The sequence below is a fragment of the Rattus norvegicus genome, chromosome 1, assembly GCF_036323735.1.
Source record: "Rattus norvegicus strain BN/NHsdMcwi chromosome 1, GRCr8, whole genome shotgun sequence".
Taxonomy (NCBI): domain Eukaryota; kingdom Metazoa; phylum Chordata; class Mammalia; order Rodentia; family Muridae; genus Rattus; species Rattus norvegicus.
Window position 1 is genome coordinate 267,536,213 of NC_086019.1, and position 20,825 is coordinate 267,557,037.

Here is a 20,825-nt window from a genome sequence, read left to right on the forward strand (position 1 = left end):
TGTAGGGAGCTCCTTGGAATCCAGTAGACCTTTAGTTATTTTCTTATTGCTCATAACCACGAAGCATAAAAACCCTGAGTGCAAATTTTTCTATTTTAGGACCTTCTAAACACTGAACTTTGTATTGTACATCTACGGTAAATATTTGCCAGGCGTTTAAGGCCTACGTCAGAGTGTGCTTATCTAACAAGCTCTTTGCTTTTAAGTTCTGTTTTTAACAGAAAAATTCGACCCTCGACTGAGGTTCCTCTCTCTTGGGAAACCCATGCCCACTCACTTTCCCCCCTTCTCCAGGCTCACCACAATCTTATCCGCAGGCTAAATCCTCATCAAGGACCATTTCCAAAGGGCTATTTCGGTCTGTGTATACTTGCTTTTCTTAATGAAGGATGTGGGGGGAGCAGGTCAGTGATTGTGGTGTGACCACATCACCTCAAGTCTCTGACAGACTGTAACAAGTAAGGTATACAACTGGCATGTGGTGAGGCCACTTTATTTTATAGGCAAATCAGGACACGCACCACTGCACAGAGGTCTTTCTGGAAACCATCCAGGAAGTCTGAGCTATACCTTCGCTCTGCCCACCAGCGCAAGCTGCAAGGGCAGACAGGAGACAGAGCCCCTCCCAGGTGATGGAAATGTCTTGATGTTAGTTTTGTAAGAACTTTTCACCGCCGTGAGGCCCCTTCCCAGGAGATGATGCCCTTGAACACGGAATCTCATGAAACCCAGTTCTACATCCATACGTCTGCTTTGCAGATGCTATCCAGTCTGCAAACCATGCAAATGAGACTTCCTGAGTGACGGACTCGTGAAGTCAGAAGGCGGACTCTGATGGCTACCACAGCACTGCTCCCCGCCCAGCACACAGTAACATCTTTCTGGGATCAGATAAATCTCTTTCCAGGCTAAGATTTGGGGCCCATTCACCATGAGACAGGTGTGGATTGTGTCCAGTTACCCTGGTAGAAGTATCCAGCAGGCAGCTGGATGGACATATTGCAAAGGAGGAATCCTCAGAGATGTCACAGGACCCATACACTGATTCCCAGAGGTCCCTCTGAAGCCAACATGGGAAGCACTGGTCATGGGAAGCTCAGAAACTAAAGACGCAGGTCAGAGGCATTTGGTGGCAGCAAAGGTCCAAAGACCTCTGAAGTCCTGGGAGGGCAATCAGGGCAGGCACTCCACACTAAGCCAAGGGCAAAGACAGGGACGGTCTAAGTCCACTGGCCACCTTCAGGGCCCTCTTCCTAAGCTTCCTACAAAAAGAGATACAATTATTTTTTTCTGCTAGATTATAACCAGGGTGCTTACACCAGAGAACGCTGAGAATCCGTCTTGAATTCAATTGTTTCTATTTCCTACAAAACAATCAGAAAGGCAGAAAGCAGCAAAGCCCTTTCTACTAAATAAACTTGGCTGGAATTCAAGATCTGCCACCAGCTAGCTGTGTGTACTTGAGTCACTGGGTATCAGGGTTTGGGTTCCCTCCCAAGTAAGATGTGGCGAGCGTCCCATCTCCAGGCCAATATTCGGGGCGTTAGTGAAGGTTCCAGAAAATTGGCCTAGAAGTGCCTCTTCATGCCACGGGGAAACTATCTCTGTGGTTGCCCACTGACAACCGGAACCAGCTTTGACTATAACCTCAGAGCTGGACGTGGAATAGGAGGCACCCCAAACGTCTTCCAGGAAACAGGATGGTTCAACCTTCAAGCTTGAAGATTTCCATTGAAGACACCATCCTTGTTAGCAGGCGCTCTCAGGGAGGATGAGGATTCTCCTCACCAGCCGAGTGCTCCAAATGCTGGTGCTTAGAAGCACCCATGTGATCAGATAGCCTGAATTCAAGAGAAGCTGCCTTGAGTCTCCACCCAGGATTCTAGAGGGATCTCAACCCAGACAAAGGAGACTGAAACAAGTGGGCACTGCTTAGGGGTTCTGACCCCCACCTGACCCCATGCATAGTATAGCCCCAGCAAGCAGTTCTGTGAAGGCAACCTCGCCACCAACAGCTGTGGAATGTCAAAAACAAGTCTGCAGGGGTCTAGAGTTACCCCCCTCCTCCACCACAAGAGAAACAAAACGCATTTCTGGCTCTCTGACTTTATGTTCTTCTGCTGAGGAACAAATGTCGACAAGATATAGGATGCTCTGCGCGGCCTGCCACCCAAACGCAGGGAACATAATTTTATACAGAGCTACGCCCGCTTAATTGTGGTGCATTAAGTATTATGTTCATTGTTTCTGAAACTGGGGAGAGATGAATAATTTATTTCAGACAAAGGAAACTCTTGAATATGAAATGCCTCATCTTTTAAAATTACAATTTGGAAGACAAGAAGGAAAAAAATACCCAGAGCCAGCGAACCTTACACTACTAATAGAAAACACTGCGTTGACTGCTTCTATGTTGTTTGCAAACATTACATTTTCAAAACCTTCTCCAGCATAATGAGGGAGGGGAAAGAAGGGGAAGGGGGAGTCAAGGGGGAGGGGAACAACGTGGGAGGGGGAATAAGGGGGAGGGGAAGGGGAAAGAAGGGGGAGGGGAACAATGGGGGAAATAATGGGGAAGGGGCAGTGATGGGAAAGGGGAATAAGGGGGAGGGGGAATAAAGAGGGAGGATAATAATGGGGGAGGGGGATAATGGGGGAGGAGGATAATGGGACAGAGAGAGAGAGAGAGAGAGAGAGAGAGAGAGAGAGAGAGAGAGTGCATGCACAAGCACGAGCAAGAGAGAACATTCGGGGTTTTTTTTTTTCACTGAGTTCACATCTATTCCTCACTAGACTCATGTATATGGAGTAAGTTTTCTGTGCTGGGCAAACCCTTTTCTCTCCCACTAAGATGTCCTGGCTTGCCAAAACTTCCTCTCCCCATATACGGACTTCCTTCTGGAACTTTCTTTTATCCATGTTTTCTGTCTCTCTTCTCCCTTACCCCATCTGCAGGCCACTTCACCCACTCTAGACTCTAACTCACCAACACCTCCCCATGAACTAGCACAGTGGCTGGCACACAGAAAGCTTCTGACAACGGTGGGCTGCTACTGTGTCGTGAGTAGACGTTGTATTGTTTAAAGTACACTCAACTGAAGCTTGCTTACTTCCCTTTCTTCCTCTTCCTCCTCCTCCTCTTCCTCCTCCTCTTCTTCAATTCAACCCATCTATCAGGCTAACAAACTGAGGCAGGAGAAGAGAAGGATTAGGATGCACAGAAGAAGACCGTTTATCCTGGTCTGCTTCCTCCTGCTATGATAAACACAACAACCAAAAGTAACCTGCGAAGGAAAAGATTTATTGGGCCTACACACCCTGTTAGAACTCATCTCAGAGGGAAGCCAGGGCAGGAACTGAAGCTGAGGCCATGGAGGTACACTACTTATGGGCTTGCTCCAGGCTCAAGTTCAAATACCCTTCTTATACTTCCAGGAAGAGCCGCCCAGGGCTGGCACCACCCAGGGTTGACACCACCCGCTGTGAGCTGAACCTCCCACATCAATCATCAATGAAGAAATTGTACCGCAGGCTTTCCTAAAGCCAACTTGATGAGGGCATTTTCTCAATCAATGTTCCTTCTTCCCATAACTCTAGTGTGGGTCAAGCTGACTACAAAAACAACCAGGACGGCATTAGAAGTGCTTGCCTCCCGCTTTGAAAGACAAAGCATGCTAAGGGCTCTATGGCCTCCAACACCCCGTGAACCGGATACTCTGGTACCTGTTAACAGACAGAACTAGGTTTTATGGTATTATTTACCTACACTCCCACCACTAGAGACTGCTGGAATGTAGAATTCAAACCAGCTATGTGAACTGCAAGTTTGGTGCACATTACCCCACTGCATTCTGCTAGAGTCGAGACCTCATGCCCACCCCTCCCCCACTCCCACCCTGTGAAGGACTGAGATGGCCTTCTTGGTGCATCCCCATGGAGAGATGCTGCAGGTTCTGGGTATCTTCCCTCTAGGGAGCAGCCAGAGACAAGGACAGCACCACCTGCGGCCACCCCAGGTCACTGAAGCAATGGTATCCCTACTCCAGAGAGAGCTTGGGAGGTTTCTCTGCACTGCAGGGGGCGGGTTCTGGTTGCAGTCTCAGTCCACCCTCTTCATCCTGCCTTGCAATATATCCCCTGGGGTCAGTGGGTGTCCCATACCATCAGGCCAAATTCCTACTTGGAGAACCTTGGGGTACTTACTCAGTTCTCTCCAAGTGAGAGAGCAGAGCCCAGGACAGAAGGTGGTGCTGGGGTTGGGGTGGGACACACAGGAAGACTGAAGAGAAGCCACTGTCCCAGAGGTCCAGGCTGAGCACAGTCCCAGAGGCCACCAGCAGAGGCTTCTTCTTTTTAGCCACACCATGTGAGGCTCCACAGAACAACTGTCAGAGATCGTCTCTACTAAACTCCCTCCACCACAGTCTGGCTCCCCAGGGTTCCACACCCTGCATTCATTCCTGGAGCCGTCTGTCTGCCCTGGTGCTCCTGGGACCACCCAGGGAGGTACAGACATGTTCTGGAACCCTCTATTTATGCCACCCCATGCCCCAAGTCACATACGTCTAAGAGAAGCAACATGAACCTGACCTGTGCATATTCTGCCTCCACAGGAGCTGAGGCAGAAGCATGATGTTCCTGACTCTTTCACCTGCCTGTGGGGAACTCTGAACTGGGAGTGTTCCCACGGCAGGCCTCAAGGCCTTCCCTAGTCAGGAAGTATCCGGATTCTTCTGTTGCTTTATGACACCAAACTATATTATTGAGACGTGTAAAATGTCTGCTATTTTGCCACACAGAGCTGAAAAAAAAAAAAGGCTATATCTTATGGTTCAGACTGAAAATGTCAGCAATGCCAGGGAGCGCGGCTCTCACCTTACCCAGTTCTAAGATAGGACAAGTACATGCTTCTCTACCCAGCCTACTCCCTGCATGCCTCGTGCCTGGTGCTCTCAGGAAATGGGTACCCCAGACTTGCTAGGCCCTTGCTTATGCCTTTCTTATGCCCGATGCCCTCTCCAACCATCAGTTATGAATGGGGAGGAGTCTACAGGGCCCTGCCACAAATACAGGCAACTAACAGATTCTGGGAGAGGGAGGCGCATAGTGTCCAATTTTTTTTTTTTTGGTTCTTTTTTTTTTGGAGCTGGGGACCGAACCCAGGGCCTTGCGCTTCCTAGGCAAGCGCTCTACCACTGAGTTAAATCCCCAACCCATAGTGTCCAATTTTGTACTCCCTGTTGAGCCCACCAGACTGTGATGGACAGTTTCAAACCCACGGTCACACAGACAGTCTTAGTTAAACTCTGGGGGATACAAAACCAACCCAAAAGTCATGAGCACAGAGGGCAGCTGTGCTAACCCACTATAACACCGAGGGCTCTAAATAGTCATGGATGTGAAAGATATGAAAGAAAGAAGGCAGGATTGGAAGGGAGTGGGGGGGGGGAGGACACAGGAAAGGGTGAGCAACCAAAGAAATCAAGTCAGGTAAGACAATCTGAGTGAGGGAAGTCCCTCCCTCGATGTAATGATTACTCCCTCCTCAGGATGACGCTAAGCCTCACTGGGGTTTAGTCACTCACCGTACACTATGTTCTTCATATCTACCCACAAAACAGCGAGAGAATTCTGAAAATGCGGGAAAAGGAAGTAGTCTGCTTAACTCCAAACCACGAGGCTCCCTCAGCCCCAATATCTGTGAACGAATTTTGCAGGAATAAAATTCTATCACCCTGAAAAACTGAAACATAAGACCTCCCCCAACTGACTAATTTTTCTAATTCTGAAATAAAAATAAACATATGTAGTATAATAATAGATTCCATATAACCTAATTAGCATGTGATTCATAATACAGTTATAGCATGTGTCATTATTATATATAACATAGGCTGGGCTATATATACATATGTGTAATATATGTGATTTTACATGTGTTACGTTTATTACATATATGTGTGACACAGGTAACAGATATCAAATACTTACATATGTGTCACTCAGTGAAAACCACCTACCAGTCCTTCACACAGGTTATATACTACACTTTCATGGGACACATAGCACTGCACATGTATGTAAATGGAGGCTACCACATGAATCCTGGAGCCAACTTCATACAAAAGAACGCTGGCTCTGCCACAGCTTAATTTTTATTTTTCCACATTCGTGTGTGTGTGTGTGTGTGTGTGTGTGTGCACGCAGTGTGCGTATGTGTGCATGTGTGCACAAGAACATGCATGTGAAGGTCAGAGGGGCTGGTGTTAGGAATCATCCTTATTCATTAAGAGAGGGTCTCTCATTCAAACTTGGAACTCCCCAATGTGGCTAGTCTTGCTGGTCAGCTTTCTCTGGGGATCCTCTGTCTCAGCTTCCTAAAGCTGGAATTGTATGTGGGTTGCCATGCCCACCACCTGAATTTGACTTGGGTTCCAAGGATGTGAACTTTGGTCTCTATGTTTGAGCAGCACCTCAGTCACAGAGCCATCTTTCCAGCCCCGGCCACAACTGAAGGTGTATGTACTCTGGTGGACTTTACTTGGGTCTCAGTGACCACATCCACCAAGTGAGGCCAACCTCCTACTCAACAAGGATTACCCAAGCTGTTGCCCATAAAACGCCTAGACATTGTGTCTCACCTCTCACTTGCTGTCCTTACTTCTCCTGAAAGACCACGGCAAGGTCGCACATTTCTAGCTGGAGTACGCTCAGAGTTTCTATCACCATTTCCCCATTCGGATGCCACTCCTATGCTCCGAAAAGGCGGGCTCCATTGGGGAACACCCCCCCCCCCACGCCTCAGGATCTAGCTATCTCCGGCCTCTGCTTCATCAAGGGTTTATTTGAAACTCATAGGAACAGGGATCAATGAACCATTTCATAAACATGAGCTCTAAGAAACCTGCTGGTCTATTCCTACCAACAGTGCAATCAATACTGATTTTCATACATTATTAAGTGTTCGCGAAATGACAATGTGCAGTAGGCAAGAGGAATAGCAGCTGGCGAGGTGCTTTCTTTCTGGGCGATTTGCTGGGGCGTAAAGGGGAGGGGCTAAGGGGAGGAGCCTATAGGGGAGGGACCTAAAGGGGAGGGGCGCCAGCCAGCGTTCTGGAAGACAATGAAGAATGAACAGCGTATTAGGTCACCTTAAAGTGGGACTCAACTCTGTATTCCTTTCTTTACACTGTGTAATGCTATTTATATGACAACATGACAAAAACTGGCCCCAGGCATTCTGCTCCACTTTAGAAAGCTTCCTGCCTCACACAAAAGTGAAAAAGGAGAGAACGCAGAAATTGCTTCTTTGGTTAATATTTCTGCAGTTCCGCCGGAATGGTTTTAATAGCGAGCGTGCGTGTTCTGGATTCCGGGTCTCAATTAAGAACCCATCAGAATGCAGGGCCAAATACTAAAATAACAGATACTGGCTTATATTTCAACTTTAAAGGTCCTTTGTCAAACAGTGCCTTAACGTAGAAGACCGGAAGAGAAGCTGGGAACAGGAAGGGAAAAGTGGGCTAAATTTCTCCTTCGGAATAGAGAAGCCAGATCTATGCTTCAAATGCCAGCAGGAAGAGCAGAAAGAGGGCTATATGGAGACAAGGGAACAGAGTGTGGGCTCTTCTAGGTACAGGCTGTTTAGCCCTGAGAGCACTGCCCAACTTCTCTGAGCTCAAATTTCCCCTTCAAAAATCAGACAGCACAATACCCACCATTGGTGGGCTGGGGCACAAGAGCAAAATGTGGATATTGATTGGGCTGTCAGGCAAAGAGACACACAGCAGTGACTTCTCAGTCAAAGACCCCTCCCCTTTCAATCCCCTTTTTAAAAAAGGGAACAGACCCGGAGCACATGTGGGCTGAAGACGGCAGAGTCCCAGATGGACCAACCAAAAATAGGCCAGTTGACCAAATGATTAAAAGTCCGTCATATGCTAATGCACGGGCAGGGCGGACCTTCTGCCGATTTAGCAAGAGTAAATTACAATTGATTTTCAAAGAAATTGCTTGTTCTCTTTCCCATCCTCGGCTGTGTCACACACAGCTGCCTCTGCCTCCGTCATAGCCGGGACCGACTGAGCACTTGTCAAGGAAGATCTTTTTGGAGGCACCGTGATGGATGAGATAGACGTTCAGAATTGCACACTCACAGTCGGTGTACATCCCAGAGCAGGCAGATACAGGAGTGTGCCCAAACCTCTGTGTGGTAAGCAGCGGGGCGCGTTTCTAGTTTCCGGAGGGCGTGTGTGCCAGCCTGCCCAGCCCTAGATGCTTTATGCATCTCTAGTCCCTCTGCCGGAGGAAGGCAAGCTCTCCTGTGCTGTGCCATTTGGACTTTTACCACACCGGGTCACGAAAGGGCACAGCCCCTAGAGGGCTCCCCAAGGACTCCGCAGCCCTAAATGAAATCCCAGCACCAAGAGAAACGGTTAAAAGATCAGAGAAGGGGCTGGGGATTTAGCTCAGTGGTAGAGCGCTTGCCTAGGAAGCGGAAGGCCCTGGGTTCAGTCCCCAGCTCTGGGGGGGGAAAAAAAAAGATCAGAGAAGGTGGAAGTCACCAGAAAGGTTAACAATGGCCGCTTTCACCCCTAATTTCTGATATGGTGACAGGCCCCCTTAGAACGTTAATTAGAATGGAGGAGAGATGGAAGAAATACCCAGGGGACATAATAAATTAGCCCCTTATGCAAATCACCCATTCATTCCCATCACTGACCCAGCTAACTGAGTCTCTAAATTACAGGAAGTGGTTAGCTTCTTTAAAAAAAAAAAAACAACAGATGAAAGATTAAGGTTTGTGGGCTGAAAGGGACGTAAAGCTACAAGTAATTTCTTATTTTTACCCCCACCCCCGGCAGAAACTCTGAAGAGGGACAAAAGATGAACATTAATGTTGTGGCTACTGGGTCCTGCTGCCAGGGATCTACCAATTAATTAACCCTTGTTCTGAAACAGTGGTCAGCTGCCCCTACGCCCAGTCAAGCCCCTGCTGTAGCACTCACCTTCCTCCAAGGGAGACAGAAGGGAACAGGGGCCTGACCAGGTCAAGGACGACTGAAGGGAGGCAGCCAAGTGCCAGGATCTGGAGAGCTTCAAATAGCAATTTAAAAGCGAGCACACACCTAATTTTGCTTGTCATCATTGTCCCTGACAATTTATGTTCCACTGTCCCATAAATTTATGGAACTCTCAGTTTTCTTATCAATAAAATAAGAGGGCTGGACCAGAATGACCTTCAAGAGATGCCCAGGGCATCTCTGTTTATCCCTGTCAAACAAACGGGGCCCTTGCGATCGGTTGACTTACTTAAATATAAGCCTACAGCTTGTGTCTTGCCAAACTCACATCTGGCTTCCTCTTTCTTTCCCTTCTATTCTCCATGAACTTCTCTGAATACATTTAGCCAATGGACTAAATCATGGTTTATAAACTACATACTCAATCATATTACATATATAGACAACGTATATGCCTGTGTGTGTGTGTGTGTGTGTGTGTGTGTGTGTGTGTGTGTCACAATCAACCATTTCTTTTGTACAAGGAAAATGATGGAAAACATCAAGGCCTATACAGGTATATGAGTCAATAAAGACTCTTTAAGAAAGAGCAGCAATCTGTTACAGGCCAACCTAGTCTGTTGCCTTCTTCCCACAGTTAAAGGCAGTTGTGGCCAGTAGGAAAGGTAGACACCAGCCTAAGGTCCCCAGATAGTCAGGGGTTAGGCTAGCAGGTTCCTGACCCTGGACTACAGCACTCTGTGAACATATCTGCTCCACTTGGTGTTCGTTCTCTCTCTCTCTCTCTCTCTCTCTCTCTCTCTCTCTCTGTCTCTCTCTCTCTCTCTCGAATTCGGCACTGTGTTTCAGAGTTTCAGACAACAATTTTAAAAAAAAGGTGTAAGGTGTCCTTTGGAAAGAACAGGCCAAAAAAAAAATATGAAGAGATGACAGAAAGAAATACTTCAGGAGTCTAAAGAGAAGGAATGAGGGCAGACGTATTGGCTATAAATAATTTTGCACCTTGTAACAATCTTCAGCTCATGCAATTACCTGTCACTCACTGATGTTTTATCTCCCTTTTCTAAAGCGGGACCTCCAGGAACACTATTCAAAACATGTGGCTGTCCCCACCTTCCCATTCTTTGCTGGTGCATGTAGGCCTCTGCCATGAAGGGTCAGAGACCACAATGTCCTATGCATTACTCATGAAACTTATCGACGTTCACACTTGATCTAAATAACCTGATGTTGCTGTCAGGACACGGTCAGTGACACAGAAAGACCCGGTTTCCTCAAGTCACCAGGCAGGTAATGAACGAGGGAAGTGAAAACTGAGAAAAAAACCCATGCTTGCGTTTTGTTTTTGTTTGTTTTTTTTTTTTTAACACAGTTGTTTACATGTTCTAGAAGGCTTCCCTTAACCGACTGAGATTGGTTATCTCTTTCTTTTCGAGCCTGTTTGTAATCTCAGCCATAAAAGCAGGCTGCCTGGGGGGAAGGAGGACAGGAAAGGGAGGGAGGTAATAAAACCCAAAAGTAGTGGTCTGTGAAAGTGAACCCTGATGTACTTAGCTTTGGAGGGGGAAGTTTTCCCCATCTCAAGTCTCTCCCCTATCCCAGACATGCTCTTCGAAGGACACAGCAATGCTTCTGCTGTGGGGAGATTTACGGCGTGGGGTGGGAGAGATGGGGGTCGTGATGCTGAGAAGGGAAAGTTGATCACAAGAATCCTTAAGCACAGCAGAGCTCCCTTCCTGGGCCGGGCGATCTCCACAAGCTCAGCTAACAAAGAGCCTGAGTACCAAGGAAGAGCAGCAGTAGGCACTTGAGCATGAGCAGAGCCCTCCAGAAAGGGCTAGCAAACCCCATGCCTGGCTACCGAGAGGCAAGGCTGTCCCCCAGAGCCTTGGAGACAGACACGGACTTAGCATCTATGTTGCCGAGGGTTCAGGATTGTTCTTTTTTTTCCAGTCCCTTGATTACAGGATATCATGTATGGAAAAGAGGCCCAGTCTCAGAGTCAGGAGAGAGATGACAGCCAAAAGGACCCCCACGGTGAGTTAAAAAGTGAGGGAGATGTATCAAGGACCAAAGATATTCCTGGCACTTTGCTAAAACTTTTACATAAAAGCATCATTGACCCACAAGAACTTATAAAGTAGATGCAACCATTCCCTGATTTTATAACCAAGGTGTCCATGCTGTGGGTGGAACCAGGAGTCACCTGGGTGCCTGAACGCTCAGGGCACGTGTCCTCTTTATCTAGGGTGGCCCTGTGAAGCTACCATGAGCACTGACAGAAGACTAGATGGTCACCATGCCTCATCTACGACACAGGACATGGGGACAGACAGACGGATCAGGAAAAGTCTGGAAAGTAAGGCTGGAAACAGGTACGAATTGCCGGGTCAACAGGGCACCTGATGGGGAAGAGGCCAGATGATCCTGGGAGAAACCAGACACAAGTTAATGAATGTCAAGGCCAAAGCAAAGCTCAAGCAAACGAGATGGAAACTCAGGGGATGGAGCAATGCCAAAGAGGACTGGTGTCTCCTGCCTCCTCGGGGCCTGGAGTCGGTCCTGATGATGAGGCAGGGATGGCGGAGGACTGGAGGGGACTCGCAGTTTGTTTGCAGTACACTGGGTATCCAATAACCTGCTGTATAAGACAAGAGACTCGGGAAGAGAGGGTACAGGGAGACAAGGGGAAGAGATAATGAGTCCATTTTGGGCATGCTAGGTTCAAGGTAAGCCATACTAGATGGTTTAGATGGCCCCATTTAGTTGCCAAGATTGCTTCAGAGCTGGGAAGGGACCGGAGTGGGAGAGAAGGTTCTGAATCATCCACATAGCAGGTGTCAAGAGTTCCCCAGAACAGATAGGGTACGTCCAGGGCATGCAGCAAAAAGAGGCTACCTATCCTTCTGCACCGCAGTGCCCCAGCAAACCTCAAGCAGTATGGTCCTGGCCAAATCTCTTACCTTCTCGGCAAGACTGTATGTAAAAGTAGAGGACTGGCCTAGATCTCCGAGGACACTGCCCGATCAATCAGCCACCTGTGGTCATAGAACGTCTACTGTGGATCAGAAAGGACGCTAGCCGCTGAGCTGACACAGAACATAGCAAGTAGTCACTGACTTCCAGTGGGAAAGACGGACACATAAATAGTCTTCTCAACACGTGCCATGATTAACAGCTACCGTAAACATAAAAGCACAGGAAACAGGAGGAGTCCTAAGTGAGGGGCCTGTCTGGGGGAATCCAGCAAGACTTTCAGAGATGCAATCTGATTGCAGCCTTGAAGAACTATTAGATGCTCCTGAAGCAAAAAGGCCACGACCAAAGGCCCAGGAGGGCAAACACAGATGGAATACACAAGGTAAGGGTTTGCCTAGTAGGGAGCTCGAACGGAAAGAGGGCACAGGGCTTCGAGGAGGGTAGCAAGATTAGGCTACAAGGGGCCCCTGTGGACCGGGATCAGAACGTGTAGCTCTGACCTACAACGAGACTAGCAAAGCCGTACTGGGGCTCTGAAGTACACCATCAGCGCCGTTAAAGAATGTTTTCAGGAGGCTGGGCAAAAGGGCAGGAGAAATGTGTCGGAGTAAGAGTGGGAACTGCCCTTGTGGCGCCCACACCAGGTGTGAAGTAAGAGTGTGAACTGCTCTTACAGCACCGCACCAGGTGGCTGTAACTCCTGTAACTCCAACTCCAAGAGCACCAATATCTTCTGGCCTCCCTGGGCACCTATATGTATATGTACACACACACACACACACACACACACACACACACACAGAATCATATAAAATTTTAAAAATACATTTTAAAACTGAATCAAGAACTGAATAAATGGGAGAGGTCATCCCCCCTCCCTCCAGTTTACAAGAAGAATAGCAAAAAGGTACTGAGACTCTTTTGTGACCCATGGATGACATCCTAGACTTAAGGCTTTTTTTCCAATGGGCAAAGTTTCTTTTTTTAAGTAGTCACATAAAAATGACAGCACACAGTATCAGAAATGGCAAGCACAGCTAATGATGCGAATCCTTACCCAAGAAAGTCTGGGCACATCTTATTCCTGGATGAAGCCATTCCCAATTACTCAGGCGCCAAAGTTAAAACTCTGACATTTCTGGAAAGGTCTCTGACACCCACAGGCCACAGAGAAGAGGTGACGCAGTCTCAAAGGAGGTCTCAGCTCTGACACACCTCCTCCTGGCTTTCTTACACCTCGCTATACACTTCTTCGACTCTATGTGTGGAAATCCCGGCAACTCCTGACTCTCCCTAAAATGCAAGCTTCCAATCAATATCTAAACCCTTGCGGCTTCTTTTTCTCTTTCTGCCCAAGCGGGTCATAGCTCGTCCCCCAGACGACCCCGCTGGCTTCTCTTGGCTCCCTCTGCACTGTCAAATGGTCTCCGTGCATTTTTCTCCTTTTTTGAAGAGTCAAAGAAAAATCCCAGCGGGTACACCCTCCCTTCAGATCCAGGGTTAACAGATAGAAGGCTATGGCAAAGACAGGAGAGGAGACTATGTGCTGAAGTCTAGTATCTGGGCTCCCAGGAGATTCTTCATGTCCCGCCCCATCTCGTGCCCCGCCTCCTTTACTCCAACATTCTCTCTCATTGGCTCATTTTCTCCCTTGTGTTATTCAGGCCCCAGACCCTTAGAAACCACACTGGCTGTGAAAGTAGCTCCTCATGTCCCTCTTCCTATGCCTTAGAGGGCAAACACAAGCGGAGGCCGGCCAACTGTCCACTGACATACTGGCCTAACCGGGCGGCTCCATTTCCTTTCCACGGTTCGGGTTTCGGAAAAAAGAAATGTTTTAGATTATATTTTACTGTTGTCTTTTCCTCGTTCCTTCTAGGCCACGTGTAATAATATCCCCACAAGGCCTTTAAACGGTTAGCAAGACAGCTTTGCGTTTGAAGACTCCAAAGAGAGTGGAACACGTCCTTTAGGGGGTCACAGAGTCCCTAGGATCTGCCTGCCTCAGCCGTCTAGTCCTCAACGCGGAAATTCTAGCTGTCCATCACTCAGTCCAGCTTATGTGGGGGTGCTGGGGACCCACGCTCACTTCTTCCTGTTCATACAGTTATCACTGAGCCATCTTTACTGCTAGCCTTTCAATCACGTCAGTGGGAAGATTCAACTCACACGCGTACTCGGTTTCGTACTCGGCACGGTAATGCAAACACAAGATCCCTGGTGGTTACTTCATATGTAGGAGTCAGCCGTCCTGGCTTCCTCAGAGGCCAGCTCAACACAGAACAGATACTCTACGCACCCTGGATCCAACCAGGAAAAGCTACATTTGTTATCCTGCTTCAGCCTCCAGCTGACAGAGGCCATACCGACTAATGTGCCAAACTCAATGACTTCAAACCCCTCAAGGCTCCATTCGGCTTTACTATATCCACTTAAGGAACACAGTCACTGTCAAAGGTCAGAGCTCTCTGGGGCTAGGACCTAACTAAGTCCAATGCCCCCGAGATACCAAATCGAAGCTCCAAAGGAAGCCTTTCCGCCTCTGCTTAATTCATTATGACTTTTAGGTACTCATCTGGATGGGTCTCACACACTCACGATCCTGTTTGCTATGGAAAGAGGCCTGCCCAAGTTCATTTGTCCAATAAATGAAGAAGTGAAACTTGGTCTGTGCAGAAGAGCTTTCTCATACTCATTAAGGGAATTCAGACAAGTCAGTAGTAGTACCCCAGAACGGCCTTGCTGTTTAAAAATGTTACTGGGGCACTGGGGAGGAATTGGGGGGGTGATCTCAGTCTTCCTTCAGAACCACAGACTTGAGAACTGGAGGTTACGTACTCCAATTGCCTCATTGTACCAAGAAGAGCTGAATGACAAGGGAAGGGGTGAGAGTCTGTGCAAAGCCCCATACTTAGCTCACAGCAATTCTGAAATTAAATCAAAATGGCGCCTATTTCTGGAGTGGATCACACCCTCCAGCCCTCAGTGGGAAGTGATGCTCTCATGGCAGGCAGCAGGTAGGAAGCACAAAGGAGGTCAGAGGTCAGGCTCCCAGCACCTCATCAGCTGCACCCCATCTTAGCCTGTCCAAAGCTGCCTCTTTGAAAGCACACTGTTCATGCATGCATCTCTCTCTCTCTCTCTCTCTCTCTCTCTCTCTCTCTCTCTCTCATACACACACACACACACACACACACACACACACACACACACACACACACTGCTTAAGACTGTCCTTGTAGGGCAGAGAAAAGCAGTCAAGATTTAGAGTAAAAATTACCAGAGAATTAAGGAGACATGAAGGTCTCAGATACTAAATTACAGTCTCATGTCTAACTCCAGTCAGTCATTCAGTCTTGGGTGAGGGGGAGAGGGAGGGAGAGGGAGGGAGAGGGAGGGAGGGAGGGAGAGAGGGAGGGAGGGAGGGAGAGAGAGAGAGAGAGAGCGAGAGCGAGCTCTTCTAAAGAGAAAACCATACATAGACGTGCATCTCAAGCATATTCAGAAGGACCTGTTGAGGTGGATCTTGCTAAAAGGCGGACTCTGATTCAATAGGTTTAGATGCAACCTGACTTCCACAGTGCCAGTCTGTGCCAACATCGGGCAGATGAAAAACAATAAACACCTTAATGCCACCAAACAAACCCGGCTTTGAGCTCGGCACTTCTGACCTGTGTGATCACAGACTGGCTGTCCGTCATCCCTGGGCCTCAATCTGCCCATCCATACAGGGCGTGAGACAGTGCTAAGAGCTCCTGACACAATGCCTGGCATATACTAAGGCTCAGTAAATGTCACCAGCTGCTTCTGAGATTCATGAGGGCCAGGATGATAGCTGGCTCACAGCCAAAAACTGCGATAGTGAGAACACAGTAGGTGTCCAATGGGTATCTGGCCAATGAGTGCACATCTAACTCGTTCCTATAATGTCAGTGTGTGCACGTTCCCTTGGTCCTCTGCTTTTGTGCATAAAAGCCCAAGGCATCTAAAATACCAGAAGCCTCTCTTTGACAAGCTATCATCTCTCTCAGAATCAAATCCAACACTACCATCATGTTCAACCACCAAGACACGTGTAACTGGTAGGGGGTGATACGTACTTGAGAAAATGCCTTAGCTGTAAATGAATGAAGGCGGTGTCAGTCTGGAATCTGTATTTCCTCGAGAGGAATTACCGCCTTGCCGCTTATAGGTGGGCTGTCTGAGCGCAAACACCATGAGAAAGGAACTTATTTCTTAAACTCCCGTTCACTTCCGAACTGAATGCAGAACGGGAAGGAAAGCCCAAGTAAGCCGAGGCTGGGGTGATGACTACATGCCAAAAGGGCCACTGGGTGGGAGCGTTTCCTCTCGGAGGTGCTCACATTCGCTCAGAATGAATCAGGTAGAGAACACATGTGAACAAACGCCTCGTTTCAGATCAGTGTCAGCTGTTAAACCCAAGGCAACAAGTTAGTCTACCCACAATCCCTCTACAGGTTAAGGTATCTATCTATCTCCACTGCCTCTTGAAGGCAATGGCATCCTGGGAGCAGATCCACTCCACAGAGACACACTGCAAGGTGCAGCCAACAGGAATCTGATTGCCACCTAGACAGAAGCTCCCTCTGCCTAGAGCTAGCCAATCATATTTTATTTTATTATTTTAAGTCAATGCAGTCACCTCCCTCCAGGCTCTTCCAAACCACCACAGCGCATTAACTTCATTGAGAACTGCTCTCCACTCAGATATCCATGGCTATACGGCCCACCTCCTCACTATCAGCACCTTACTTCCGATTTCCCAGGAACCTCCCTCGACCTATACAGAATGAGAAATCTCTCGCCAGAGGGCAAGCTAGCAGAGTCAGGCCGACAAAGGAATCGTAGTGGAAAGTATAAATCTGCTTACCTGATATGAACGGGACTGCCCGGAATATATCTGACAACCTGCTGTTAACCGGCTCATACGGGGAATCTTCCAGGAGGTCATTTCCTAGAAATGACAGGAAGATGGGGCTCAGCTCTGGAAAACAGGCATATTTCAAACAGGGCTTCGCTGCTCAGCTGGAATCCCTAATCCTGTTATGTCTGTGTACCAAGGAGATGCTGAAACTCTCAAAAGATCTCACATGCGTGTTTAGGGATATGGTTATTTCCTTCTCATATTCCTCTGCCTTTGTCGTCCTCGCTCTCCCCAGAGCACCTTGTAAAATTCTGGAGAAGAACCCAGCCCCATGCCTGCCAGAAAACTCTCCCACTCTTTGCAAAGGAATTGAAATCTGAGAGGAAAAAACCAGTGACGTCACACACTTTGCTTGGTCTCCAGGAACCAATGGAAGAAAGGTGACCCGGGAGAGGCCCTAGTTCTGTTAGCGCCCCCAAAACGGAGGCATGTGGCCTGCAAGCAGGGACGCTGGCTATTCCTAAGATGTAGAAGTGGCAGCTGACAGTCCAGGCTTCTGTATTATCAACATTAGTAAGTCTCAGTGAGGAACTGATATGTGGGATACTTCAGAGGTCCACGTGCAGACTCCCTAAATCCCACTGGAACGGGCAGTCGTGACGGCTGCTCATGTGCTAACTGTGGCTGAACCTCAGCAGCTGGTTCAAAACCCAACTAATCTAAAATGACAAATGGCTTCTCACCCACGTATCTTTGAACTGGTGTGAGGGGGAGAAGAAAGAGCAGAGTTCACTGGCTCTGTAATACTTCTTTATCTCACGTCATAAGAAAGAAAGAAAGGAAGGAAGGAAGGAAGGAAGGAAGGAAGGAAGGAAGGAAGAAACGCCAGGGGAGCTGCCTCTGTGGAACTTCTACTCTCTCAAGGCAGTGACAGCCTCGGGTCAGCTGAGAGGTGGGTTCCTTAGGCAGAATCTAAGGGGTCCCCACTCTGATGTTCTGACTAGGTTTCAGGAAGGTCAATGGGGTCCCAGGGGTGTCCCCCACCCCCCTTGTGGATTTTCCAACAAAACTGGTCAGCTGCAGCAAACACCAGCTGCCACTGTCCCTAGGGGCCAATGAAAGGTCCTCATTCCGCAGCTGGGAGAAGTGAGCAGAGGATGAGATCAGCCAGCTTAGCCCCAGTACCGACCGGACTGAGGTTGCCTCTGGCCTTCGGAGAGGAAGCCCAGCATGCTGGTGGGGGCAGTAGTGCCTACCCTGCAGGCTCTGGTACATGCTCCAGTAGATACGCAGACAATTCTTCTCTTTCTTCATGCCCCGCTTGCAGCGGCAGTTGTACAGAGACTTCTGCTTCAAGGCCTCCATGGCGCTACGGCACTCATCCTTGGCCTCAAGGCCGGATGTCAGGCTGAAGTTGGTTTCCTTGCCCGCCACGCACTGCCTTAGTGTGCGGTACTTGGTGCTGCAGCTCTGTTCCTTCAGGCACTGATCGCTGGCTTTCACACAGTCCAGACGGTCTCCACCACTCACCTCGGCGGACATCAGCAAATCTACAGTGTTAACAGAAGAACGCTTGAGTCCAGCAGACAAATGGGTACCCTGATTTCAGGTCCAGGAAGGGCAGGGCTGGCGCCTAGGGCATGATAGAGCCACCGTCATTCTGAGGGGCGGATTAGGTAGGAAGCTGGTTCACCCCTCTTCGGGGTGACCATTTTCTCACCACTGGATCCCCTGCCATCATGCCCCTCCCTGGCTCAAAAGGAAGGTAGTAACAGCTTCCACTGGCTGCCTTAGCCGGATTTTCTAGGGATCCCGCGCAGCCCCAGCGCCCCAAAACAGAAGCAGTTCTGAACCGCGGACTGCCCCGCCTCCCCAGGCACCCGAGGCTGCAGTGTCTCCTGGCCAGCAGCGGGCACAAGGGCACTCAGCTAAACAGCGCGGCTGGGCGCTTGGCACCCGTAGCGCGCTGGGCGAACGACGAATGAGTTCCACAGTCTGCCCGGCGGGTGCGCAGAGACCTTATTCCCAGAAAAGTTTTTTCCATTCCAAGTTTGCTCTCTTCCGACCCCGGCGGTATTCGACCACACTCCACCTGCCGGAGCGTCTCAGTGAGATCCTTGCCACTTCCAAAGAAGACCAACGCCCCCGGGATGGAAGCCTAGGACCCCTCAATTCCCCAGCAGACTGGGTTATTAGCTTTTGTTTTGGGGTCTCCCCCCTTTAAACACGGTAAAATAAAATCAACCGCGCAAAGATGCGCCATCACCGCTTCCAAATCCCAGGGATTCTTGAACCTCTTCACCCCCTAGCGAAACTTCTTCCACCCACACTCTCGGCATCCACCCGCAATTCTGGAGTGGCCGCTGCAAGGAACCCCCTTTGAAAGACTCTGGGTGAGAAAGCCAACTGCGGCCTCGACTTACCCAGGAGTGGCAGCGCGAAGTACAGAGTGGCTAGGAACATGGTGCCGCCGCGCAGCTGGTCCCCGCCCCCCCAAAATCCAAAGCCGCCGCCCGGTCTCGGGGAGAGAGCTCAGCGTGCAGCGATCCCCGGGCGACTGCGCTCCTCTGGCCACTCAAAGTTCAGCTCCATCCAGGGTGAGAGCAGACTCCCCGTCGCTCTGCCGCCCACCGCCGCCAGCGACTCAGATCCGGGCGGGCGCGAGGGCGGGAGGCGGACCCGCTTTCAGGGGTTCAGTTCCGACCCAACCTGGAAGGGAGAGCGCGCTTTGAAATGAGAGCCCAGAGTGCTGAAGCCTCCCGCTCCCGCCCCTCTCCCCTCCCCCGCTCCCGCCTTGGGGGACTTCTCAACGCTACCCCCACTCGGGTCCGAGAGAGGGAGGTGCAAGTTCATCTATTACGAGCATGAGGAAGCTCAGGAACCCGGGGTCTGGAGCTGGAGAGGTTCGCTAGGGCTCCCAACGTTCAAAGCTGGAGGCTATCGCGCACAGCCCAAGAATCTGAACGCTAGCAAATAAATAACCATTACTTTCCGAGCAAGCGCCGGAAGCTAGCTGGCGCTGCCCGGAGTCGGAGCCTTGGCGGCGAAGGCTCCTTAGCCAACCCCGCTGGACCAAGACCCTGCTCCGGCTCCGGGAAGTTGGCCGCCCTTCCTGGCTCCCGCCCGACCACTCACTTGCTGGCTCGATCACTACCGTTCTAGCTCATCTGCCCCCGGCCGCCGATCGCCACCCTAGTTACCGATATCCCCTCCCCCGGACTAGCCTCTTTTCCCAGGCAGTCCTGCTAGAGGAAACTGACCTCCCGCTTGGAACTGAAACCTGGCTTCTGCGCCCCTATTCCTACCCGCCGCTCATCCTGGGCTCCTTTTCCGTGCTTCACACGCACTTGCCCAGCGCCCGAACTCCGGTGCATCCACACCACTGCCCCGGGAGAGCGAGCTAGCCCACAGCATCTGCACGCCCCAGCAGGTGCAGCCCCGCACCACTAGCGCCCCCCTAGCCCCAAAGTTGGAGGACGCCGGCAAAATGGAAAGGGATGGCTGGAGGGGAGGTGGCGATGGGTTCTCAAGTGGAATGAGAAAACTCTAAATGCCACCAACCTGGACCCAGTTGACCCGTGTCCAGCCGCAGCGAGTAGCCAGTGATTGTTTATTTATTTATTCTTTGGGGGTGTCCCCGCCTCCTCTTTCTCTTTCCGGCCTCACTTTCTCTGTGCTAGGTAAAAAAAAAAAAAAAATGCCATAATCTGCTACAGCTCGGAGAATAGAGTTGGCCAGGACGATTTCTGAGCAGACCTCCCCGCCCCGGCTCGATGCCCGGTAGGGATGTCAGCGGTTATTGGAAGCGGTGGGAGGGTAGCGTGCCCAGATTGGTTTTGGCTAAAGGCCCCTCAGGATGCTTCTGCTCCGGCCGCCCGGAGGCGCAGGGCCGGCTCCTCTGTGAAGCCCAGTTCTACTGTCCACCACAGCAGACTTAC

At 49.8% G+C, this 20,825-nt stretch overlaps 1 protein-coding gene across 8 annotated transcripts in view; it reads right to left on the minus strand.

Annotated features, from left to right (window-relative positions):
- Gfra1 (GDNF family receptor alpha 1) overlaps positions 1 to 20,825 on the minus strand; it is a 231,741-nt gene extending 210,916 nt beyond the window's left edge. For 2 of the 8 annotated variants that reach the window (XM_063281839.1, XM_039101762.2), the window contains exons 1-4: positions 20,193 to 20,312; positions 19,311 to 19,596; positions 18,144 to 18,437; positions 16,894 to 16,977 (exon numbers count right to left, since the gene is read on the minus strand). In XM_063281839.1, the coding sequence (XP_063137909.1) occupies positions 16,894 to 16,977; positions 18,144 to 18,437; positions 19,311 to 19,350 (418 nt within the window). In that variant the 5' untranslated portion in view covers positions 19,351 to 19,596; positions 20,193 to 20,312. Of the gene's footprint in view, positions 1 to 16,893; positions 16,978 to 18,143; positions 18,438 to 19,310; positions 19,600 to 19,703; positions 19,866 to 20,147; positions 20,313 to 20,448 lie in introns of those variants that run through there. The other 6 variants (XM_008760514.4, XM_039101759.2, XM_039101768.2 and 3 more) reach the window with 5 other exon arrangements.